Source organism: Marmota marmota, unplaced genomic scaffold (assembly GCF_001458135.2).
Source record: "Marmota marmota marmota unplaced genomic scaffold, marMar, whole genome shotgun sequence".
NCBI classification, from domain to species: Eukaryota; Metazoa; Chordata; class Mammalia; order Rodentia; family Sciuridae; genus Marmota; species Marmota marmota.
Window position 1 is genome coordinate 45,092,116 of NW_026000016.1, and position 25,515 is coordinate 45,117,630.

Consider the following 25,515-nt stretch of genomic DNA (forward strand, 5'->3'; position numbering starts at 1 on the left):
GGGTGGACTGTCCGACCGGCCGCGGGCTCACCGACGGCGCCCGGTGTAGCGCGGGGCTGCTCGGCTGCCCCGGGCGAGGGCGGGCGACTTCCTGCTCAGAACCAGTCAGACCAGCTTGGCGCTGGGCCGCCTCTTCTCAGTGTCGCGGCCCGAGTACCGGGGAGTGGGGCGGAGGGGCGGGGATCCGAAGATGGGGTCAGGCTGAGCTCTCTGCCTGGAAATCGACTTAGCCCCGAGAAACCCAGGGGCAGGAAGCCGAGCGAAAAAGTGGGAGCAGGTTACCGTAATCTAGCACCGCCTGGGCCCCCACCTGCCCAACAGACCCCCCGGAGACAGGTTAGGTTTGGCTTCCTCTGGCTGCGTACGAAACACGTGCATAGGAAGACGACCCCTCCCTAGGTGAAACTCTGGACTCAAATCCGCAAGCACATCAGTGCCCACAGCACTGAAAACCCAAATGTGCAAAGGACCATCCTTAGGCTCTGAGACCCAACTGTGGGCGCTGGGGCAGGGTGTGTGACAGGACTGAGGAAGCTCAGCTTTGCTCCCTCAGAAGGGAAGAGGAAGTCCAGCTAACGGACTAGAGTTCTGGAGCAACCTGAGGCTGCTCAGCCCTGCACAGGTGTCCATCTGGTCTGTGCAATGCCAGGTGCTTTCTATCCAGGAACCTGCTATTTAGGTGCTGAGAGGGTCAGGTGCTGAGGTGGGGAATCTCATCTGCCCTGAGAAATCAGAATTGCAGGGTCAGCAGTAGTAGCTGCATAGATCCTGCTCTGAGAGGAAGGAGATGCAGCCCCTGCACAGGGAGGAGAAGATGGCGGGCAGGAACTGCCAGGGTTCTGCTGGCCCTTGCTGCACTGTCTCAGCCTCCAAGTGCTAACCCAGGGCTGGTGGTCTGTATGCTGCCCTCCAATTCAGACCTCACCATGAAGGGCAAGGAGCTGCCAAGTACCAGGTGCACCTGCCTCAGGTACCTCCTGCCCAAAGGGCCCCTCCTCCTTTTGCATAGGGGGTGATGTGAGAGGCTCAGGGAGTGACTTCTGGTCAGGGATCCTGGAGACATGGCTTTGAGTGCTCATTCTGCCATTTATGAGATTGCCTCAGTTTTCTCCTATGTGGAGTGGGAATAATGATACCTTGCTTTGCTTCCTTCCAGGTTGTGAGAATCAAATGAGTTCCCTGATGGTGACAGGGGAGTGAGCACCATGAAGACTAATAAGGCCATAGATGGTTATGAGCACTCTGCTCAAAGACACGACCCTGAGCTGTTTGCTCTCTCCAGGGGGAAGAGGAATTGGCAATAGTCAACATCCTTGGATATGCTGATCCAAGGCTGGGCATGTCCCAGGCAACCTGTTTCCCTGGAGACACAGTGAATATTCTCCCCATGATTGGTCCGTGATGTCATTTCAATATAGGAAGAAAAGTATCCTGGTTATTTGAAGTCTGACCCTGCCAGGGATACTTAACAAAGCTAGAGTACAGTCCAGTTTCTAAAAGCCCAAAATCCAATATTATCTCTATGTGAATATAAAAACCTAAAACATGGAAGTTTTAGGTGTGCAGTTGGTTTCTGGTTTTTTTTTTTTTTTCCTTTTGTTATTTATTTATTTATTTATTTCATTTTGGTATGCAGATAACCCAACAAGCAATTATACACATGTAATTGCCCAAAAAATTCCTTGAGGGAGGCACTGTGTATATACCCAGGCACTTCCTGTGTGCCAGGTACAATACGTTGTGCAGGGTTAGTAATATTAGTTTCCAAGAACTGCTGTAACGAAGGGGGTGGCTTTAAACAACACTTATTCTCTCACACTTCTAAAGCCTGGACATCTGAGATCATGGTGCTGGCAAAGCCATGCTTTCCCCAAAGCCCCAGGGAGAATCCTTTGTTTCTTAAAACTTCTGGTGTTTGCTGGCAATTCTTGAGAGTTCCTCGGTATGCAGCTGCATGACTCCAGTTTTCACCTCCGTTGTCACATGGCATTCTCTGTGAGTCTTTGTGTCTGTGTCCAAGTTTCCTTCTTCTTATAAGATTAGGACCAACCCTAATCCAGTCTGACCTCATTTTAACTTGATTATTCCTGCAAATATTCAATTCCAAATAAGTCACATTCACAAGTAGCAGGAGTTATGGATTAAACACATCTTTTTAGGGCAATCAACAAGTGACTTTGACATTCAGGGACAGATAATGAGGACTTGGCTCCTGATCTCAAGACATGCCCCATTCTAGAGGCAAACACACACACACACACACACACACACTTTGGGGGAGGTATATTTTTATAGCCCACAAAAGAAATGAAGGGGGCTTGAGTAAGGGCAGTTAGGAGGAGGGAGGGAGAAGATGTTGGCAAGAGTTTTGAAAGACTGAATTGTCAGGACTGAATCCATTGACCATGACTGGTGGCTCCCTTCCTGGTTTGAGGGACTGGGTGAATACAGAAGCCACCAATGAGACAGGGTTTGGGGAAAAGACTTAGGGAGGAGGGTGACTACAGACCATAGACCACCAAGAGTTTCTCAACCTTAGTATCATTGACATTTCAGCCTGATAATTCTGTGTTGTGGGGAGGACATGGGAAGATGGTCAGCAGCATGACTGGCCTTCTATCCATTTGTATTTAAGGTCCCTGAAGATGCCAGGTGGAGCTGTCCAGTAGAGGACTGGGCATTGATGTGGAAGCTCAAGAGACAGTTTTACCTTGTGTTTTCTAGAGCACACAGGGAAAATGTCAGGAGGAAGGAGGAGGGAGTGATTCTTTGGGGCAGGGAGATCAGTATCTGCACCCATGTGTAGGCTCCCTGAATCTCTTGTGTGTCAGAGAGAGGAAAAGAGTGTCTTATTTGCCCAGTACTCCCTCGACACTGTGCCTGGCATGGTAGACAATCAATAAAGGTTTGGAGAATTGCACTAACTCAATTGGGGAATAACAGGAAAACCAGATAGCCTGATAACCTCTGCCAAGGGTGACATTGAGAGACTGAGTCAGGGAGAAACTGAGGTCAGGGTGGTCTAAGAATCTAAGACCATTGGTCCCCTGGGTCTGGAAAACCAGATATGGAGCCTCAGCAATTCTCAGGGTAACCACTGGAGTATAAGTGACTGTGTCAGTCTTGTCCACCAGCCGTTGCACTTGTGGTAGACGTGTCCATCTGAAGAAAGGCTCATGAATATTCAAGGATGAGTCTACCATTGGTAGTAAAGAAACCTGAAAGCATCCAAATGTCCATGAGCAAGAAAATAAATGAGGAAATAATGGTGTTTTCATCATTTCATGGCAGTGAAAATGAATGAACTATAGTTATCAACAAGAATGAATTTATGACTTTATTTTTAAAGGGGGGAAGCAAAAGGCATGCATTTATGTAAGGTTTATAAAAAGATGAAAAACTAGGTAATGCGCTGATTGGAGGTTCATAAACACATAGAAATGTTATAAAGAAAATCAGATAACCATATAGCAGCTCCCCTGACCCTCAGACCCTCAGATGATACAGTCTAAGTTCCCCAGGGAATGCCTAAAACCACAGATAGCACCAAACCCTATGTACACTATGTGTATGTGTATGCACACACATCTATATATACCTATGATAAAGTTTAATTTATAAAGCACAATAAAGAGATCAGCAGTAATTGATAATAAAGGAACTGGCAGTATAGCTCAGTGGTAGAAACAAGTGCTTAGAACATGTTCAAGATCCTGGGTTCAATCCCCCAGGGCTAAAAAACAAAACAAAACCACTAACTATAAAATAGAATGATTATAACAATATACTGTGATAAAAAATGTCAGCATCACTTCTCTCCTGGGGCCATTATTAAGTAAAACAAGGGCTACTTGAACTCAAGCACTATGATGTGGCACAATGGATCCTATCATGGCAATGGCCGAGTGTGTGGCGGGCAGGAAGCTTACACAGAATGGACGTGCTGGACAGTGGGATGGTTCACGTCCAGGGCAGGATGGAGCAAGACTTCATCACACCACTTAGAAGAGTGCACAATTTAAAGTTTATGAGTTGTCCATTTCAGGGACTTTCCATTTAACATTTTTGGACCCATGTTGACATAGGTAGTTGGAACCACAGAAAGCAAAACCATGGATCAGGAGGGTTCCTCTAAACATGAAATTGAGACCCACATTTACCTTCATAGACAGGCAGCCATCGAGACTGGGGAGGGGCACACAGGGCTTCAAAAGCATTTGCAATATCCTGGTTCCCGAAGTGGGCGGTTGCTATCTGGGTGCTCATCTTATAATTCTTTAAATAACTGCAAACGTTTGAAACGTAAGCACGTGTCACTCACTTCCTCCAGGGAGAGTCCACCAATTCCGCGCTTAGCATAGCTGGGTATTCCCGGGTCAGAGGCCAGAGCTTTTCACCATTTCTCAGCCATGGCTGGGGGAGGGATCACTTCATTTCCCCGTCCCCTGAGGTTCTGAGGGGGGGCCCCAGAACTTCCAAGTTCAGGCTTGGAATCCCCCCCAAATGAAAGATTCATAGGGCAGCTTCTTTTCCAGAAGGCTAGAGTGGAAATCTGGGGGATCCCCAGCCTTGGACAGCTGACTTGGAGGTCATGGCTTGACATTTCAGCTCTGTTCCCAGTCTACCACCCCCTGCCACCAGCAGCTGCCATGCCTGTGGGACTCTTAAGGGAAGAGGAGAAGAAAAAATGTAGCATAAGACCCACACCCTGCAAAGATCCAGGACAGGTGTCCCTGGGTTTTAGTGTTTACAAACCTATAATATCATTTAAAATATGAATATTGAAATGGTATCCCTTTTACCATTTTGCTTTGTAAATAAATGAGGAAACAAGTCACCACCTCCTATCCTCTCACTCCATAAGTAAAGTCTATTTTAATATTAAATAATAAAATGGAAGCATGCATGCTTTAGAACAAAGCTGGGCCCTTTGTACAGAAAAAGTTAGCTTTATGAAAACCTCATAGCATCTGTGCCCCCTCCTTTGCTCATTGTAGGGCAAAGCAACTGAGACTTGGCCCACAAAGAGCCAGATAGGAGGAAGGCTTCTGGGAAGCACTAGTGTCAAGCCACACAGGTGTCTGTCCCCTGACACACCAGCTAGCCAGCTCCTTACACGTGCCCACACACACCAGCTTACCCCGTCACTAAGCAGGCACAGACAATCACATTCTCCTTCCCCAGAGGCTCCAGGTTGGAACGCCTGCCAGGGCACCCAGGGGAGGCCATTCCTCTCCTGAATCCCAAAGCCTCAGCAGAGGACCAGGCTCCCCAGCCTGGGCCGGCCAGTAAGCATGAGCGCTTGTTGGCACTGGAGCCAGACAGGGTGCTGAGTGGGACCAGAGTTGGGGAGCCTGCTCAGGTCCCCAGGCCTTGGTCTCTATCTGGGAGTCCAAAGTTTGCCCACATCCAGTTTTCTTGGATGGACTGGGAGTACACTGGGAGTTCTAGGGACCCTGGTCCTAGCCCTGGTTAGATCTATTGACCTTGAGCAAGTCACTTTCCCTCTCCAGGCTCCAGACAACTGCAGGCTTTGTGCCAGTGCCACAGGGATATAAAGACCCACCCTGCTTAGCCTTGGCCTTGGGAGACCCACAGGCCAGCTTACAAGTGTGTTCTGGAAGGAGAGACTCTGTCTACCCACAATGCTGGCAAGCTCTGGGGAACTTTGAGAAAAGAGAGAGTCCTATGGGGTCAGGAGAGGAAGCTGCCATCTGCACTGGTCCCAGCAACCTGTCCCAGGCTTCAGCAGCTTGGTCACCCACCTGGAACGAGATGGCCCCCCTGGCTGCCCAGCCCAGAGCCTAGTGGGGAGTGTGACTCACTTCGTGGGGGGCCATTGTGGCTAATGTTTAACCTGCCTCCCTCCTTCAACAGGGCACTTTAGCCCCAGCAACCCTGAGCACACGGGCCCTACCCTGAGCGCCCCTGCCATTAAGTGGGCTCCAGACACACAGCTGGGCTCAGACTCTGGGTTCTATGGGGGTGAAGCACTCTAGAGGAAGGGGGTCAGCCCTGGCCTCCTGACACTCCAGGACAGGTGGGGCAACAGCAGGTGGCATCTTGCCCTGGTCATTCCTAACAGGGAAGGAGGAGCATCAGGCCAATCTCCAGCTGTGAAGGGTGCCCACCCAGCTGTCTTTTGTCAGTTCTTAAGAGACATCCACCAAGGCCTCCACTCCCAGACGTGCCCTGCTGTTGGGGGAGACCTCAACTTTGCCCACCTGGGTGTCCCTTCATCTCACTTGAATACTTCCTCCTTGGTGGGGATGTGGGAACTCCCCCAGTACATATGCAGGGCCCCTGTCCCCAGGTGTCCCTCCTGGACAGTAGCTATTTTGGCTCTGTTGGGACCTGGGTTCCAATCTGCAGTCTGCAATCATTAAACCCTATGACTTAGAGGAAGATTTGTAAACCCTCCAAGACTCCATTTTTTCTCCTGGAAATGTGAGATAATGACACCCACTTCTTAGGCTTCATGAGAATATAATGTTACTATTCCAATAAGGCATTCAGCCTAGTATCTTTATTCTTATTTGAAATAGTATTATTAATTAAGTAGGGAATATGAGTATAGACGCCGACAAACTTCTTGGCTTAAATCCCAGCCCCACTTCTTGCTGTGTGACGACAGGAGTCATTAGCCTCCCTGTGCCTCAGTGTCCCCCTCTATAGAAAGGGCACGGTAAAAGTGTTTGCGCATGGGGCTTTTGTGAAGGATCCTGATGGCAGTGCCTGGTTGTAGGAATGTGCTGTCTGAGCTGCCGATCAGCAGGAGGCCCCGCCCCCTGCCCTGCTCCCCTGTGGCCAGGCAGCCACGTGAGGGTTCTCCCTGCAGAGAGGACCTGGATTGGGATCAGGGCTCTCCAGTGACCATGCCTCCACACTAGGCCCTGTTCATGCTTATAGCTATGGAGCCCTGAACAGAGGCCTCCCCGGAGAGCCGTGGCAGACTCCCTCCCTTCCCAGGTCTGCTCAAGCTCTTCATCTTCTCTTGCAAAAAGCAAGTGTTGATGCCCACCTTTGTGCTTATCTACCCTCAAGGAGATGGATTAGGTCTAGTCCCATCTGGAAGCAGAAGGAAGGACCTAATGATTTTCAAGAGTCCTCTAGGTTGGCCCTCAGTCCCTTTCCCAAAAGGCCATAGGCTTGGTATTAGGGGCCCTATGCCCCCCTCCCAGGTCCTCTGCTCCCCAGTATTTACTTTTTTTTTAGTTCTTCTTTCTTTCTTTCTTTCTTCTTTCTCTTTTTGGTACTGGGGATTGAACCCAGGGATCCCCCAACACTGAGCTACATCCCCAGCCCTTTTTATTTTTTATTTTGAGGCAGGATCTCCTTAAGTTGCCCAGTCTGGTCTCTAACTTACGATCCTCCTGCCTCAGCCCCAGATCTCTGGGATTGCAGACATGTGCCACCACACCTGGCCCCGTGTTTGCTTTGAGTCAGGCCCTGGGCAGTTCTTCTTCCTCTACAGGTCAGGGTGGAGACCCCAATCAGCTGGGGCCCCAGGTTAATAGTCGACTGGAAGACTGAGATTCTGCTCTAGATTCGGGGGGGGGGTCAGGCTCTACGGAAGGGCTGGGAAGAGACAAAGCACAGAGACATGCTTTGGAGTGAGGCCAGCTGAGAGCAGCCCTGTGAGGCAGGGAAGGGTGGGTTTCTGTGGCTGCCCAGGCACGAATCCTAATCCCATGCTCTGTGCTGCAGACCAGCCCCGTCAGGTTCTTCAGCGGCTGTGTGTGACTGGGTGTGTCTGTGCCTAAGGGCTGTGTGTGTGGTGGAAGGTGTGTCCTCCGTACACATCTGCCTCTCTGCCCACTGACCTGTTTGTTTCAAGAGACCCCCCCCCCACTCAGTGCTGTCTCCCCTGTGCATCCCAAGTTGTTGGTCCCCACTGTGGCTCCCTTGGAGGGGGAGGGCAGGCTCAGCAGGCCGGGATGCCAGAGAGGGGCCCAGGGTGGCTGGCCCTGCACTTTGCACCAGCCTCTAGCATTTATGGCAGTTGATATGCTGGGATCAGAGGGTACAACAGGGCAGCACCAGGGGCAGGTGAAAGGAGGGCCATCCACCCAACTCAGCTTCTTCCAGGGCCAGTGCTGGGGCAGTCCAAACGCCAAAGGGCCCCAGGTCTGGGACCAGCCATTCCGTGTAGGCTTAGCCAGGCATCACCACGACACAGCCCTGAAAAGTCAAGCTGCACTCTAGCCCAGAACTTTGGTCTCGGCTCCTTAGGAGCCACTTTCCTCAGTATTTGGGGATGAGGGGGCTGCCCCAGTCCCCACACCCCTCAGAGGCTTTGCATCCAGATGTTAGAAGAAAAAACCTGACTCAGAGGACAGACCACCAGCTGCCTCCACTTTGGTGAAAGAATCAGTCCTGAGGGGGTATGATGGGTGCAGGAGTGTGAGGGGAAATCCTGAGAGTGGAGGACAAGGAGTGTCCCAGGGAGAGCAGGGAAGCAGCCACCTAGTGGCTGATCTTGGAACTGCAAGGCATTGTGCTAGCGGGACTAGAGGGCAAATCTGGCACCACAGTGACCCACCCAGGTTTGCAGATGGGGTGGGGATGTCAAATCAGGCAGGGCAGGAAACTGAATGGATATGCCCTACTTGGTGACTGGAGTCTCAGGTAGGGCCAAGTCTGTTCTCAGAGGTCAGGGTTTTGGTGAGTGGAGCATGCTAGTTAGAGAGTGTAATGTCACCAGGACTAGATAGAAGGCGACCCAGGATGACCTTAACAGGCAGGCACCAATTTTGATTCTGAGCTCCTGACTGTGGATGGTTCCTGAAGCCCAGTTCAGCCCTCTATTCACAAACTCCACATCTTCCCTTTCTTCTAAGCACCTGATAGTGGTCAGAGCTACAGAAATGACCAGGAAACTGGATTTTTTAATGGAGAGGCCACGATGCCCGTGGACACTACATGTCACAGCAGCAATGGAGGGGAGCTGCACAGAGATGCAGGAAGGTGCTCTCCCTGCAGTCCTCAGCTCGCTGCACCACAGGCTGGCCTCACTGCGGGGAGGTCTTCAGCTGGCTTTCTCTTTCCTCTCTCTCCTCTCGTACTGTGTGTGTTGCTTCCTGGTTCCGGGGAGAGCATGCAGGCTGGAGGGAAGAGCATGCAGGAGGGGTCAGGTGAGATGCTCCAGACAGAGGTGGGGCAGAGACAGGTGAGTGTGCTTGAAGGAAGGAGCCTGAAGCAGGAGCACAGAGTGCAGCATAGCAAGCCCGCCTGTGGGGACAGAGACAGAAGCCGTTAGTTACAGTGACATGTGCTCTTTAAGAATCCCTGATTTACTGGCAGCACAGGCAACCCCCAGGCTTCTCTCTAGTGCATCCTGAACTGAATCACCATCCTTAGTGTCTCCTGTGAAGCCTCAGCTTCTCAGTCCAGGACCCAAATCCTTTCTCTCTTTCTAGGCGGCTCCCTGGATCTTGTCTGGTCTTGCCATCCTCCTCTGTGACTCGTTAATTCCCACCTCTCTACTTTTGTTGCACCCCCAGATCTTCTAACATGCCCGTCCTCTTCATTCACACACTCGCCTGTTATTCATCAGAAGACTCCTCTGTCCAGAGGGCCTGCCTGCGCTGTCTGCAGCCGCCTGCCCTACTGCGCATGCGCTCAGCTATCCCGCACGGGGCTTCATGTGGCCTAAAGTGACTGCTTTGCCCAGGGTTTCCAGCTCTTTGTAGAATGGGAGGTCTTAACTTCTCCAAATGGCACCTCCCTCGGAGCAGGGACTGAGTACTGGGTACTGTACAGGGTACACGGGGTAGGGACGTCCTCAGGAGACATTTATGAGACCTTGGAGTCTCAGAAAGTCGGAGCTGGGGGAGGGCCTCTAGGATCTTCTAACTCAGTGTTCTCAGATTCTTGCGAGCCTCAGAATCATGCAGAGGGCAGGCCCAGCCCCACTCTCTCCAGTCCAGTGGGTCTGGGGTGGGGCCTAAATCAGTTGTGATATGGATGATGCTGAGCCCAAGGCCACTGAGCTGACACAACCCCCAGTTGTACACAGCGGGGAACAAAAAGGCCCAAAGCAGAAGCCGGTCTGAGCCGCAAGGGCTGAGCCTCGCAGTGCTCTTCTTCCTGCACATACTCCACTCCACCTCCCAGCCCCAAACCTGGAGTCTCCTGCTCCCCTGAGACTCCGAGAGTCCAGAGAAGAAGGGAGCCCGTCTCTAGCTACCTCTACTGGGAGGTTGGAGACTTGGCAGCATCAAACATCTTCTTCCGGCCTTCCATGCCAGACATGGCCTCCACGTTCTTCCTCCAGTCGCCCACCTCCACAGGCCGTTCCTGTGGGCAGACCACACACACACACATCAGGCTAGAGGGGCAGCCAGAGTCACCCGAGCCCCAGAGAAATTGGACGGCAGAAAATCAGCCTCCTCAAAATGACAGGAAATCCCAACACCCCTGCCCAGTGGACAAGGTGCAAAGATTCAGCCAGACGTGGGGACGAGGGTCAAGCAGAGTGCCACAAGAAGGAGGTTGTGTGGATGGGGCATTCCGGGTGATGGTGTGACAGAGTGACAGGGCTGGTTTCCACCCTAATGCACCACAGGCCAACCTCAGCTCTGACTCCTACACCACCCTCTGCCTGGTGCCCTCCAGCTAAGGCCACCTCCTCCAAGAAGCCTGCTCTGATGAACTCAACTCATTTTCCATTCCATCGGCATACTCCCCGGCCCATCTCTCCTCTGTATGAAGCTTCCAGGGCCAGAGACTGTAGTCCTTACAGGACTCGTTGGTTCTGGGTACATACACTGTGAGATCAGCCAACTTTGAGTGACTTGTTGCTGAGTGGCTGAACCCAGTTCTCTAATTCTTATGCTCATGCTATAGCCATGATGCTGTCTCCATTGCCTGGGGTGACAGGGGCAGTGGTCTCCCCACCACAAGTGTCCCCACATTGTCTTTATTCCCAGGGCAATTTGTTCCTCAACCTGCTTTTCTTTGTGTCCCAGTCTCCTCCTCAGATTAGAAGCAGCCTGAGAGGTGGAAGTCAGTCCTCTTTCTTTGGTTAATGGTCTCCTAGTGTGTTCTAGAATGTTCTGACTGGCTTCCCACAGGAGCTTCCGGCCCAAAAGATGAAGGCTAGTAGGGCAGGAGGTGGACAGTTCTGAGGAGAGGGGCCCTCACCTTCTCTGTGTCTTCCTTCTTCACAGACTTGAGGTTGGCCCTCAGGTCCATGGACACCTTGTGCTTCGAGCCCAGCAGAGCCCGGAGCATAGCATCAGCGGAGACGCGGACCCGTCGCAGAGGCGGGCGCTTGAACTTTCCACGGAGGTCCAGCACCTTCAACTTCAAGTCCTTAATCTGCAGGTGAGGAGGGGCCAGGCTTACCGGAGGGGTAGCTGGCCAGGGGTTCCCTTCCAAAGGACCCCAGACTGCTAGGGTTCCAGCCAGAGCCACAGCCCAAATTCCCCAGGCTCAAGGCCAGACCCTCTGGAACACTCAGACCACCCATCCCTTCGCAGATCACCAACATGCACGTTGATACATGGATGAACAGTTGCACAGAGATCCCGACCACCCCGTCCCTGTAGCCTTGGGCAGTCTGCCAAGCCAGAGCTCCTGGTGTGGAAGCCCTGTCTGGAGTATGGAGCAGCGTCCTCCCGTTCCTGAAGCCTCCTGCCTGCTAACGGGTCCCTTCATGGCAGCCCGGCCCCTTGGTCCAGAGGTAGAACCCCACCTCCCGGCCAGTCCTACACCCTGGGAGGAATTCCCAGGGTGTGGTCTCTGGAGGGAATTCTTGGGAGCAGATTATCACTATGGTGGGCAGAAGTGGGAAGAAGGATGCGGTCTGAGTTCCCACACTCCCTGCCCCGCTGCTGGGGCCAATGTGAAAAAGCAGCCCACCCGCCACAGGAGTCCTGTCCCCGCCACACACACTCTTTCCACTCCCTGGAGCAGGTCTGGATGGTCCCACACTCTGCGAGGGAGGAGCACTGAGCACCAGAGTGGGAGTCAGAACCCAGCATAGGTTCCAGGTCCACCACTGTGTGACCAAGGCCCAGTTCTCAGCCTCTCTGAACCTCAGTGTCTTCATCTGTAAGGTGTAAATAATAGCCCCCACTTCACCCCCAGGCACACAGGGAGGATCAAAGGACCTAAAGTACATGAAAGCCCTTCACAGAGGTAAGATGTCATTAGGAGGCATCTGATTACCCGTGTGGGTGAGAAAAGGGGCGGCTTCTGAAAAGCCCATCTGCAGGTGGGAGGAAGTGGGTGCTTTTTGTGTGATTATCCTCCCTGCCCATCTCCAGCTCTCCAAGGCTAGGAGGGGGTCCCAAAGCTTGCTGCTGAGTGGCCACCTCCCCGGCCCCGCAGGAGGAAGGGGACCACACAGCTGCCCACCCCTCCTCAGCCAGACAGCTCAGTTCTCCCCACCGCAGCCCCCCAGCCACACTCTCCCCGTCCCTCGGACTCACCTCCCTGGTGTTGTGGAGGCACTTGGCCTCGATGTCATATCGCTCCTCGTCCACCACCTCCACCTTGGCGTGCAGCTCCCGGCACAGGTCCTGAGGGAGGCCGATTGACGGGGCAGGCGTGAGGAGGGACAGTCTCCAGCCTCCCTTTTCGGCTTCCCTGCCCAGCACCCTTGGCCTCTCCCCAGCCCCTTTGCAAGGCCTGGGATCTCCTTTGCTCTAAGGCTAACTCTAAGCACGACAACTCAACGTGTAAACCCTTTGATCCTTTCTGTGTGTACTTGTTTTCTTTTCAAATAGTTTCCTTGCGATACGAGTAATCTGTTAATTGTAGAAATTCTGAAAACTAGGTGTGAAACAAAAATGATAAAACGAAAATAACCAGTGATTGCCACGACCTGGAGATAATCATTCGTAACCTGCTGGTGTATTTCCTTCCAGTGTCTGTTCTCTGCCATCACTGGCATTTAAACCATTACCATTGTTTTGGAAACATTAAAAGGTGGGCGTATTGGCGCATGGGATTCCAGCTACTTGAGAGGCTGAGGAAGGAGGATCACAAGTTTGAGGCTAGCCTCAGCAACTTATTGTCTCAAAATAAAATAAAAAGGGCTGGGGATAGAGCTCAGTGGTAGAGCACTTGCCTAGTATGCACAAGAATCTGGATTCAATTCCCAGTATAGAAAGAAAGAAGGAATTGAACCTTTAAAAACAAAAATTTAGAGACCTATTGCTAGGGGAAGGAAGGACAAGTCTTTGGAAGAATGGACCTTCTCAAGTCCTGCCCGCCTCCCTGCTCCAGGCCATTCCACTGGCTGATGTGAAGGCAGGACTCAGCCCTGGCCCCAGCAAGCCTCTTCTCCCTTTGGGGCTCACTTCTCTCTCCTCTAAGATGGGATCTGGCCAGATGTGATGGTGCACACCTGTAATCCCAGCAAGTCAGAAGGCTGAGGCAGGAGGATCGTGAGTTCAAAGCCAGTCTCAGCAACTTAGTGAGGCCCTAAGCAACTTAGCAAGACCTTGTCTCTAAATAAAACATAAAAAGGGCTGGGGATGTGGCTCAGTGTTAAGCGCCCCTGGATTCAATCCCTGGTAAAATAAATAAATAAAATTTTTAATGAGATCGAACATGGCCACTCCCTGGGCAGTGGGAAGATTAAATAAGACCACATAAGGACAGAGTGCCTTGCAAAGTACAGAGCTGTGAGCCCTTGTTTGTTCAAGCTCCTCCCACCATATCCCACCTGTGTGGGCCACCCACCCCAGCTTCAGCCTGCCTGACTCACCTGCAGGGCGCTGAGGGACAGGCCTCGGGTCTGCAGCGTGGGGATGCGCTCGGCCAGGTAGCGCACCTTCTCAGCCTCTCGCTCCTCGTGCTCCTGCTCCCAGCATTCCTTGGCCTTGGCCAGCATCAGGCTCTGGACAGGACAAACCCTGTGAGTCTAGGGCCAGGCCCTTGTATTTCCCACTGAGCAACAGGGAGTGAGAGGAAGTTGGCTCTGGGCTGGGCCAGCTCTGAGAACACAGTTCAGTGTGGCTGTGTGTGCGGTGGCTAGCAAGCAGGCCACATCTAGGACACACCAAGCAATCACACCTGGCATCCGTGCCCCAGAGCTTGCTTTGCCATCAGTCTTCTTATCAGTTTTTGCCTGTTTTGGCCCACAGAGCTCCAAAGATACAAACACATACCAAAATAAAGCAAGTCTCTCTGCCCGCCCCCCCCACTGAGGCTGGTCCTGGCCTCCTCTCAGGACCCAGGTGGGTAACAGATCTGTAGTTCTAGGTTCCCACCTGCTGACCACCTGAGCCTGGCACTGGCTCCAGCCATGGACAGGTTTCCTCTGCCTCTCGTCATCTTGCTCTGGTCTCCTTCCTTTCCCCCTCTCTTGGCCCTCCGCATGACTTCAGAGTCTGCACTAGGCTCTCTGCCCCCCTCTGGGCATCCCCCAGGCCACACCCAGCCTCACCTTCAGCATGAGCTTGCGGGAAGCAGTAATCTTGGATTTTCTCTGAGGATGAGAAAAGGGAGAGACAGGTGGTAAGGTGGAGGTTGCAAAACTGGACTTCTGTCCAGGCCAGGGCAAGTGCCAGTTGATGTGCATCATCATTACCCAGAATTTTCTGCTCACATTAGGTCCCTTAAAAGTTCTGGGACTTTGGGGCTTAACACTTTGTGGGTTGGGGCTGTAGCTCAGTGGCAAAGCGCTTGCCTTGCACGTGGGAGGCACTGGGTTCTATCCTCAGCACCACATAAAAAAAATACACAAATAAAATAAATGCATGCTGTCCATCTACAACTACAAATAAAAATTTTTAAAGTTCATCTTTGTAATTTAACTCCTCAAATTCAGAGAATGTCACCATCAACTACCTTGATCTAGGGACTGAGGCCCCACTTCCCATCCTGGTTCTGCCTTTGATGGAATGTCATAGGAGACTGTGTAGGGCACCTTCTCATCCATAAATGAGGATGCTGAGATCCACCTTACCTAGGTTCACAGTTATTACCCAACAAAATGAGAACACAGATGTGCAAATCCTTTGAAAAACTTAAAAGTTGCCCATTTTAGCAACCTGGGTAGTAATGCCAGAAATACAAGCTGTGTTGCACAAATAAATGAAGCCGATGTATGTGGACATTTAAAATTTTAATTTTATTTATTTTTATTTATTTAATACTGAGAATTGCCCAGGTGCATTTTGCCACTGGACTACATCTCCAGCCCTTTTTCTATGTTTTATTTTGAGACAGGGTCTCGCTCATTTGCTGAGGGCCTTGCTAAGCTCCCTGAAGCTGGCCTCCAACTTACCATCCTCCTGCCTCAAATTCCCAAATTGCTGGGATTACAGGTGTGCACCATCATGCCTGGATAGATTTTTTTTTAAATATTAACACTACCATATAAAAGTTTCTAAGACATAAATACACCGTTTTCTCTTCTTATCAAAAATATTAGTCTTGCCGACTAAATATATTCTACTAGAGCTTAATAAATCCCAGCTCTGTGGCAATGGTCCCTTGGGGGTGGTGAAGGTGAGAGGGCTGCCCCACCCTAGTTAAAGGGACTGTGCAACCTTCAAGCAGGCCCCTCAGGAGGGCCACTGTGGGCATGCTACCTTCTTCTAACGCTGTGCGCTGGGAGGGCAAAGCTCTGGCTCCTTATAATAGTTCAGAAAGAGAAGGGTCAGGCTCTTAGTCAGCAGTTCTGGGGTGAAATGAGTGAGCTTCAGCACATGGAATGTGCAATTTCCACTCAGACTATTCAGAGTAGTTTCTCTTTGTCTCTCCAAAAGCCTAATTTTTGCTACACTTCAGATAAGTGACTTTAAGAAGCATGGCCACCACTTTAACCATTACTGCCCGTGGTTCACACACTGTGATGGACCCATGGCAAATGCTCCACCGCCATCTTGTTTCTCCACCACTTGGTGAGCTTATGGGCACATCGTGTGACCATCAATCACTGGCATTAACTTTAATAGGAACCTGAGCAAAACTTGGAAATTCAAATGATTATTGAAACATAACGGATTTGATTCTCATTGAGAACCTCTGTGCCAAGTGTCCCTTCCATCAGTGCTGCTGATTCCTACCCCTGCTGTCACTGAATCCACAGCCCTGTCCCTGAAGTCCCATCCCAAGACTGAATATAGGCTGTGTCCTCAGCAGCCTAAATAAATCTGGATTGTAGAAAATGTTCAGAATCAGGGTGATCAAAGACCTAAGAAGGAATCCAAAGACACATCTTTGTTCCTTTCTCAGTGTTTGGCCACTGGGAAAGGGTGAAATGACCCCTACCTTTCAAACGTGGCTTTGCAGAGAATAAGCTCTGGCAAGAGACAGTGTGGACCCCCTCCCCAGAGATAGACAAGCTTTCAAAGTGGGTAAGAGAAAACTTGCACTCAGAGAGGGTACAAAGTCACACCCAGGCCTGCTGCATGCTATCCCAGCTGCAGGGTACCCACCAGTGACATTATATCCTGGATCACAGGAAGCCCCACATCCAGAATCTTCACCCAAGGTTTTTATTCTCCTGGGAATTTCCTCAGCCACTGGGCACCCCTCACCCCCACCTCAGCCTTGACCCAAGCTCTCTCCTCCCCTCCGATGCCACTGCCCCTTCACCAGTCTGAAGAATTCACCAGCAGAGAGACACTTACCTCACTTCAGGCATCCATCACAGGAAGGATGGGGGAAGAGCAGAAAACAGAGAACATGAACAAAGTATTTTATATTTGCAGCAGCAGAACATGCAGAACAGTTGGGGCAAGAGAGGGCAGGTGACAACAGCACACTGGGAAGAAATCAGGCCTCAGGTAGGAGGACTAGGTTGAGGGTTCCAGCAGAATAGAATAAAACCCATCAGCCTGTGGGCTCCCAGATGTTCTTTCTGGGGGTACTGTTCATTGGAATTTGGGGAGGATTCATGAGAGGTCAGGGAAGCCTTGACATAGGTCCGCCATGATATGAAAAATGCCATCCTGAGCTCGTGGGGTTTTTTTCCAAAGCTTTGTTCAACTGTTGGACCGATGTTAGGTCATGACCTGGCGCATGCACTTCATTATGTCAGCGCAGACAGGCAATTCTGGAATACAGGCCAAAGGTCTCTCCAGGGGAACTTGGAAATACAAGTTCCATTCCAGGGCTGGGAGGACAGTTGGCCACCTGGGAACCATGGGGTGCTGACCCAGGCACTCAGGACTGTCTCTGTTTTAGGATCTGGTCGTGGGGGGGGAGCCTGGGGATTGAACAAAGAGTCCTCAGCTTTGGGGCTATAGTCTGTGGCAAGAGACTTGTCTCCCTGGAGCCCTGGATGGGGGAGATGACTTACACTTCCGGCATGGTGACAGCAGGGCAGCACCTAGAGGGCACAGAGAAATCATCAGGGGGGTGGGAACTGGTAACTCCTGTCCCCACCCTTCCAGCCAGCTGGGTCTTGGGGGTCAGCAGCCCAGCCTGGGAGACTTGGACCCAGAAGAAGTCAGAGTGATTCCAGACCAGTGGGGATCCCAAGCTACAGCCCCCTGGCCAAATCAGCTCTCCCTGCACACCTTTTTTGCTTTAAAAGTGGTGAAACAAAGAATATATGGACAAAACCTTTACAACGCCTAAAATATTTACCTATGGCCTCTTCTAGAAAAAAAAAGAAACTGCCAACCCCTATGGGGAACATAATCCATAGAAAACAGGTTAGAAAGTGAGGTGGGGCTTGCACAAGAAGGCTTGAAAGACAAGCTCTGTTTAGATTTTGCCCTGTGGGCGAGGACTCAGCCAAGGGAGGAGCAGGGTGGTAAATGAAGCAGAGTGGAAAGGGACATGCTGGCAGCTGCCACGTGGCACAACTCCAGGGGGCAGCATTCAATAGACAGCGGGGTGTCTGGCAGCCCTAAATAGGGCAGGGGGGCCCTGAACCAAGGAGGTTATGCCAGGAGGCAGGGCAAACCCTGTGCTCAACTCTAGTCTGCCCTTACCCTCTCTGGGCCGGTTTTTCTCTCTGCAAAATTCGGGGTTAGGTAAGCGGCTTCCCACTTAATACCTAGCTCTCAAACACGTCATTCAAACCAGATCTTCCTTGAAAGCAAAAGAAGTTCAATCCAAAAGACAAAACCTGTTGGACCCTGGAGACTGGTCAGAAGCCCCCTGACCAGGTGGTTCCTGGGGCCCAGGATGAGGGGGGCTCCTTGAGGCTGCACAGTGAGATGTTCAGAGTCAAACCAGATTAGCCATCTTGCCCGGGCTTGGACGTAGAAGCCGGAGGAGGTAGAGGAAGGGATTACGTTGAAGCTCAGAGAAAGGAAGAGGACTGCTGGGGCGGGGTCAGGTGTGCAAAATAGGAGAGGAAGCCTGGCCTGGACTGGGAGTACAGGGTAGATGGTTCAGTATGTCTGGGGGCAAGCAGGCATGGAGCCCAGCCCAGGGTCCAGAGTTTGGACTGGCTCAAGAATCTGGTTTGGAGCAGGGGAGAGCAGAATCTAAAGGACGCTTGCAAAATGCTACCAATAATTTCACTCCAGAGCCGCCCTTCCTCTGCCCTGATTCTCTCCTGTCCCTTTGTGCCCAAGAAACATCCCCCCTGACCTCAATGACCAGGTCTGGGTCACTTTTCTGAGTTTCCCACCCTGCCAGGAAGCCTCCTGGGCCTGCCTCTGCCTCTACCTCTACCTCAGGGGACAGTGAGGCTGGGGTAGAGCGGTGGGGAGGGCAGCCCCAGAGTCTCAGCTGTCTCCCTGGGGCACAAAGGGAGAGGTGAGGAGACGATCCATACATTCCCGAGATGCCTGGCTGAAATTAGATTTTATAGGCAGCTGCTTACTTTGAGCGCCCCACTCCTCTCAAGAGCTGAGGAAGTCCAGAAGGAAACACCAGCTGACAAAGACCCACCCTCTCGTTGGTGTGCACTCTGGCAATGCCAGCCTCCAGTGGGCATGGGGTCTCTGCTGAGTAGGTCGTATGTCTGTCTGCCTGGGATGTGTCTCGCTCTTGGTGGCATTTGGTCACAGTCACCCTCCCTCTCCCCAGAGAGCACACTATCACCAATGCAGGGCCTACCTGCTGAGGCCAGCCTAGGTCTCCTGCCAAGCCCCAGGGCCTGTCCCCAGCCTGCCCCACTGACAAATGCCAGGCCAAGGGTCCCATGTCAGGCATGAAGCCTTAGTCTGTGCTCTAACACCACCAGATGGGACTGCTTGACAGGCCCTGCAGAAGATAAGTAGGGACCTGATAAGAAGTCAGGATGTAGATAGCAAATTTGAGGCTTGGAAAAATGGGATTCCATCCCTATAAGTGGAAAGCCAGGAGATAATCACAAATGCTGCAAGAGGAGGGAGGAACCAAAGACCCTCTGGTGCGTGACTTAGGGTTTGCTGTGCCTGTCCCTGAGGCCCATGGAGTTGAAAGGCCTGTCAACTACACTATGATATGAAAGCTGTATGTATAAATGTGAGTGTATAAGTGATTGTGTGTGTATGTGTGTGTGTGTGTGTGTGCGCGCGCGCGCACGTGGGCATGTATGCCCGTGCACCCAAGACTGAGAAAGAGAAAGAGATCAAGAAAATGAGTAGAGAACAGAACTCACCTCTCTGCACCAAATAGTTATGGATGCAAATATCTAGTTAGGCTCCTGCTCTGCCCCTCATTCCCAACCCTAACCTTGGACCCTACTCCAAGAACATCCCCTTCCTCCTTGACTGGCTGTTAACTAGGCCAGAATCCCAAGCCTGCAGCTGAGTGTTGTCTGCCGTGCACCCACCTCCACCTGAGCTCCCGGCAAGAAAGCCTGCCCTCAAACAGCTTTGGGACCGGGACTCCCAAACCCAAGGCAGGAGCACCCCAGCGACCACCAGCAGCCCCACTCCCGTGCCCAACCCTAAGAGGACCCCCAACAACTCTTCTACTCCTCAGAGCTGGGAGTGGTGAAGAGGGGCTGCCAATCATCTTCACCTGCTGGTGTCCTGAATAGAAGGATGGGCAAATGGAGCCGAGAGTGTTCCTCCACGACAAAGAACAAAGAAGCAAGATGGTTTCCTTAGTCGGGGTGGGAGGTGGGTATGGTTCTGGTTCTTCTTCTAAGCTCCCAGAAAGACTGCAAGCCAGAGAGCCCCTCTCCCAGCCATTACTGCTCAGCAGGTTCTTCCTCAACTTCCAAGTGCAGCCTCTCTGAGGCTCCAGAGGGCCCCTTCCCCTAGGCACCCTCTCCCTGCTGTGACCTGCAGGGTCAGACCTTATGAGAACTCGGTCCACCCAGCTCTGCCTTGGGGACCCTGAAGAAGCTGCTGGAAAAGTCTGGCTCTGGCTTCCAGCCTCCAGGGAAAAATTTTGCTTCCCACAAAGACAGTTCCCTCAAGACAGAGGCCATTCTAAGGGACAAAAGGCTGGGAGCCTTTAGGGAATGTTTGACCAACACACCCACTTACACAGGCAAGAAATATCTGCTCCCCTCTTCAAGACCTCGCCTCCTCCTTAGACAAAAGCCCCTGCTTCTCTGCCTCGATGTGACCTGGTCTGCAACCCCAGGCAACAGACACTTACCTTGATCAATCTCCGAAGAATGGGCTGCTCGGAGCCTCACTAGACAGCAGACTGTGGGGGGCAGAGCCCAGGGCAAACTATGAAAGCTGTGGCCTGCGGCAACTGGCCAGTAAAAATAGAACAGACCCGCTGCCCCTCCTGCCGCCCCTCCCCGCCCCTCTCCCCACACCCCCCTCAGCAGGCAGATGCACCCTGCAATGCACACCGCAGACACACAGGCTTGAAGATGAGTATGTGCCCAAATCCTGTGCCCACAGAGGCCACCAGCTGAGGAAAATCCACACTGTCCTGGGGGAAAGGAAGACAGTGAAGAGCCAGGCCAGAGGGGGGACTGGGAAGGGGAGTAAAGGAGAGCAAGGGGTGTTTAGACACCCCCAGGAGCCAACAGGACTTGGCGCAAAGGAGCCACCAGGCGGACCCCATCACTCTTATAAGGAAATGTGCAGATCAAGCCCCAGGACACACTGCAAAATTTCAAAGAGCCAAAGACTTGACTTTGGAGACTATTTAGTGGCTCTGGTGCCATTGGGTAGGAGGCTGCCTGGGGCATCAGACAGCTCCTGTGAGTGTTCCTGGGGCTGAGCTGAGGGACCATGGCGACAAGGCCACTTTACGCTCAGGGGAGCAAGACCATCTGTAGCCACTCTGCAACCCCCTCCAGGTGAGTTTCTGGAATCTGGGTTTCCAAAAGGCACCCGGCATCCGATGCCTGAGACTTGGTGATGCTGGCTCACCCCTCCCCTCCACACCTCCAGTCTCCATCTCCAGCCAGAGACCCAGCAACTCCACAAGGCTGGGGCCACAGGGGCTGCACCTGTTCGCTGGGTATTTTTAGGACTGTTGATGAACACATAATACCCACCCTATAGTCAGAGAAAGACAATGCCTGCTATGTTAATCCTGTGGCTATTATAGTCGGGCATGTCATGGGCCAGGATCCCATGCTGGGGCAGGGCAGGCAGGACACTGACCTTGCTTGGAGGCCAGGGAGAGGCCTCACCATGCTGCAGGAGGTTAGGGAGCTCTCGTTGAGCTCCCCATGTGGTGAGGGAGAGAGCTGGTGAACAGGAGTAACCTAAGGAGATGTGCCCCCAGTGCCCACAGAGAGGTTAAGGCCCTGCCCTGGGGACACTGACAGTCTGCTCCTTAATGCAAGAGGCTCCAACCCTGTTCTGGTCAAGTCAGCTCTGAGAAGCTCTGTGTTGGAAACTGCCAGGGCCAAAGACAGGGTCTGGGAAGGTATGGGGGTGGAGCATAGTGTCCACATGGAGGGTCTGTAATGAGAAATAGATAGAGACCCACCACAGGAAAGCAGCTAGGAATCAGAGGAGGACCTGGGGGTTTAGGGGATGCATGTACTAAATTCATTGCCTTGGCTTTTTATGTTTATCATTTAAGCAGTAACCTTCTTAGAAGACTTTCATACACACAGTCTTCCTTGGCATGTGGAGTGAGTACATGGGCCTCCAGAGCCCATGAAAAATGAGTTGTCTGCATCAATTATCCTGCTTTCTGAAAAGGATTGACAGAAGCACAAAAGAGAATCAAGAGAAACCTGAAAAGTAGGTGACCAGATGTTCATAGCATAATGTGGTGGACGCAATGCAGACAGCAGGGCCTCCTCTCTGCAGGAATCACAAGATTGTGGACTCTGAGAGTTTTGAGGTGTTATTCATCCTCAGACTCTGTTAGGAAGTGGGGTCCCTGGATCTCTCATGCTAGGTCCCAGTGTCCTAACTCCATTCCTACCATCCCTCCTCCACACCACGTGGTATCCAGCATCCAGTTTCCACACTCAGGTCAGGTAGGAGAGAAGGAAGAGCTTTGCCCTCAGGTACACACTCTCCAGGGTCTCTCTCCTGCTCTCAGCTCAGAGGTGGCCTTCTCCTCAGAGGACTCAGAGGTTGTCCTTGCACCTGCCTCAGTCTTCCTTGGCATGTGGAGTGGGTACATGGGCCTCCAGAACCCATCCACAGGCCTGGGGGGACTTTGGCAGGAGACTGCCCCACCCGGCTTAGGGTCCGCAGCTGGACATCTCTGCCCTGCTGCCCCAATCTCTTCCCCTGCCAAATGTGCTTCTGCAGCCTTTCTCCTGCCCTCCTTGGGTACAGAAAAGGTCATCCCTTCTCCATGTACATCTGTCCAGATAGACTTCCCATTCTACCTGCTCAGCAGGGACAGTTGTCCTGGAGCTATAAGAACATGTCAGATACAGAAGCCAGGACCTCTAGACATGAAGCCAGAAAGAGCGCCTATGGCCTGTCAAGGCCCCAGGCAGAGTGTCCTGTAGGCTGCTGAATAATGGCCCCCCAAGGATGACCATGTTCTGATGAAGACAAAGGAATGTTGTGGATTCAATTAAAGTAAATTAAATTGTTGAGATTAAATTAAGGAATTTGAGATGGAAGACCTCTGGATTATCTGACAGGGCCCCATCTAATTAAAAGGGTCTTTATAAGACTGAGGCACCAGGATCAAGTTGGTAGAAAGAGAGATGGTGAAGGAAGCAAAGATCAAAGAAGAAATTACATAGATACTACGCTGTTGGCATTCAAGATGGAGGAAGTGACCACAATCCAAGGAACATGGAGGTGGGTGAGACACATAGGAGCTGGAAAAAGCAAGGAAATGACTCCTCCCTGGGCCTCAAAAGGGAAGCAGGCCTTATCTTTCAGCCCCATGACACCAATTCTGGACATAGACCCTCCAAAACTATAAAATAATGAACTTGTATGCTTTTGAATTACTGAGTTTGTAGTAATTTGTTATAGCAGCAACAGGAAACTAATACACTCTCCAGAACCTTGCTGGACCCTGGACTTCATGGTTCAGGCTGTGCTTGAGGCTTGCCAAGAAACTGGTGGGCTTGGAAGCCCAGGTGGCATCTCCCCAAGCCAGGGCAACTCAAAGGCAGAGCCTCACATTTCCTTGATCACAATCCAGCCCCACTAGGAAAGCTCTGATCCTGATCTTGCTAAGAGAATCACAGGATGTCAGAGGAGAAAGACCCTCCAGCCCAATCAGTGTGCCTATGAGGAAACCTAGGTGAGTGAAGAGAAGCCACCAGGTGAATGGGTCAGGTCTTCTAACCTGTACCCTAGTGCTTCTGACACGCTGCCCCTAATGTTAACCTAACTCTAATACTAACACTCTTTCTCTCTCTCTCTTTTAATCCTACTATAACCCTGTCCTGACTTTAGCTCCAACAGAGTCCAAGGTGCCTTTGTGCAAATGGGGAAACTGCGCCCCCTCCTGGTCAAGCAGATGAGCAGGCAGAGGGCTTCTCCAGTAAGGGTGGGCTGCATTTTAGCCCCCTCTTCCTCCATGATCAGTGGTCTCTGGAGAGGAACAATGTACACAGCTGCACCAGGCACCCTAGCCCTGACCTCCTAGAACCTTCACCTTCACTATTCTCTCATTTGGTTTCCTGAGAGGCCACTTGTCTTCTTTTAATCCACTTTGCACACAGTATGGAAAGTGTTAAACCGGGTCTGGCTCTGAGGTCTAGTCCAGCTCTATCTCCAGGCCCTGCTCCGCACTGAGTCATGAGCCCAGCCTTAGTTCCTCCCCACTCTGCCCTCCACCCCAGCATTCTCCTTAACCTTCATGCAGGCCTGCTAGAATCTAGCCTAAATTCAGGTTCACTGCAAAATTGACACAGCTTCACGGTGTCCTCTGAACCTTGACTTCCTCATTTATAAACTTGGCTAAGGCTGTGTAGTGACCCGAGATGAGCCTGGTTTCCACGGGGCTCCCTCTCCCCTCCTGGGGAGGTGTGTGCCACCGTACCTGACTCCCTTAGCCTCTTTTTAAAGTCCAGGGAGAGTCTGAGGCAGCCCTGACCAGAAACTGGGCCTCAAGAGGTTGGCCTCTGGCTTCAGTCCCTCAGAGCTTCCGCATCCTCCCGCCCAGCTCAGAGGGAAACCAGTAGCACAATTCGAGAAGAAGTTAGGAGAACCAGGGCCTGCCAGGTCTCAGGAGGACGAGGCTCATCCAAGAGAGAGAAAGGGACTCAAGAAGGGTGCTGGTGAGGGAGGTGGCCTGGACCCCTTCCAGCCTCTGGTCCCCCTGGCTTCTAGCTTACCCTTGTCCCTCCCAGATTTTAAAAGGCCATAGGGCAAGGGAAGGAAGTATCTGCCAACAGAGCTGAGTCTTGTGAGGCCATGGGTTGTAAAGTCAGGGCCTGTCACCTCAGTAGCAGACACCTGTCAGCCCAGGCTGCCCTGGCATTTGGGGGGAAGCAGAGAAGCCCAAATTAGCAAGTGACAAGGCCCAGCCATCTTCCCTGCCAGCAGCCCTCCCCCACTGTTTAGGGGACATGCCTCAGTGATATCCAAGCACAAGCCCCCTGCCTGCCTCCTCCACCCACCGCCATGTCACACTCATCAGTTGATCCAGGGCCAGGTGTCTGCAGCGGAGTTCTGAGAGAGGGCGGGGCGGGGGATGGAGGCTAGAGCAGAAGGAACAAAGAAACTGAAAGTCTGTCATCCCTCAGTTTTCTGCCACAAATCAGCCTCACCATGGAATGTAACCCAGTGAGTCACTGCCCAGCCTTGGGAGCAGACACTCTGCTACTCACCGGGGACCCTCTCAAGTGTAACTTAAGCAATTGAACCCTTCTGACACTCCATTCCCTTGTCTGTAAAATGAGGATAATAACAGAGCCTATGTTGGTGGGTTGCTGTGAATCTTCCATGAGGTGATGTGTGCAAAGGGCTTTGCAAACGTCTGGCATAAAGCAAACACTCCACAGATGTTTGTTCTTAGTGTATTGTCATCGAAACCTCAGAGTCATTCTGAGAAAGGCCCTATTATTAACCCCATTTCACTGATGAGGAAATAAGGGCTCACACTAGTTAGGCAACTCACCCTAGGCCCCACAGCAAGGAAGAGGCAGAGCCAAGAACTGCACCCAGGTCTCTGGTGATAAAATCTGAGCTCTTTCACCAGCCCTAGGTCTAGCACATAGTAAGTGTTCAATACACACTTTAATGTTTATTGTTTCATTTTTCTCATCTGCTACCACAGTGATTTCCACTGGGAATTTGGAAT

At 51.9% G+C, this 25,515-nt stretch overlaps 1 protein-coding gene across 3 annotated transcripts in view; it reads right to left on the reverse strand.

Moving 5' to 3' along the window:
* Positions 1–8,868: 8,868 nt before the first annotated feature.
* The window catches only part of Tnni1 (troponin I1, slow skeletal type), a 28,890-nt gene continuing 12,243 nt past the window's right edge, over positions 8,869–25,515 (reverse strand). For 2 of the 3 annotated variants that reach the window (XM_048809658.1, XM_048809657.1), the window contains 8 exons: positions 17,267–17,296; positions 16,596–16,599; positions 14,402–14,443; positions 13,721–13,852; positions 12,438–12,527; positions 11,146–11,322; positions 10,190–10,299; positions 8,869–9,231 (listed from right to left, as the gene is read on the reverse strand). In XM_048809658.1, the coding sequence (XP_048665615.1) occupies positions 10,192–10,299; positions 11,146–11,322; positions 12,438–12,527; positions 13,721–13,852; positions 14,402–14,443; positions 16,596–16,599; positions 17,267–17,277 (564 nt within the window). In that variant the 5' untranslated portion in view covers positions 17,278–17,296 and the 3' untranslated portion in view covers positions 8,869–9,231; positions 10,190–10,191. Of the gene's footprint in view, positions 9,232–10,189; positions 10,300–11,145; positions 11,323–12,437; positions 12,528–13,720; positions 13,853–14,401; positions 14,444–16,595; positions 16,600–17,266; positions 17,297–20,463; positions 20,524–25,515 lie in introns of those variants that run through there. The other variant, XM_015483819.2, reaches the window with a different exon arrangement.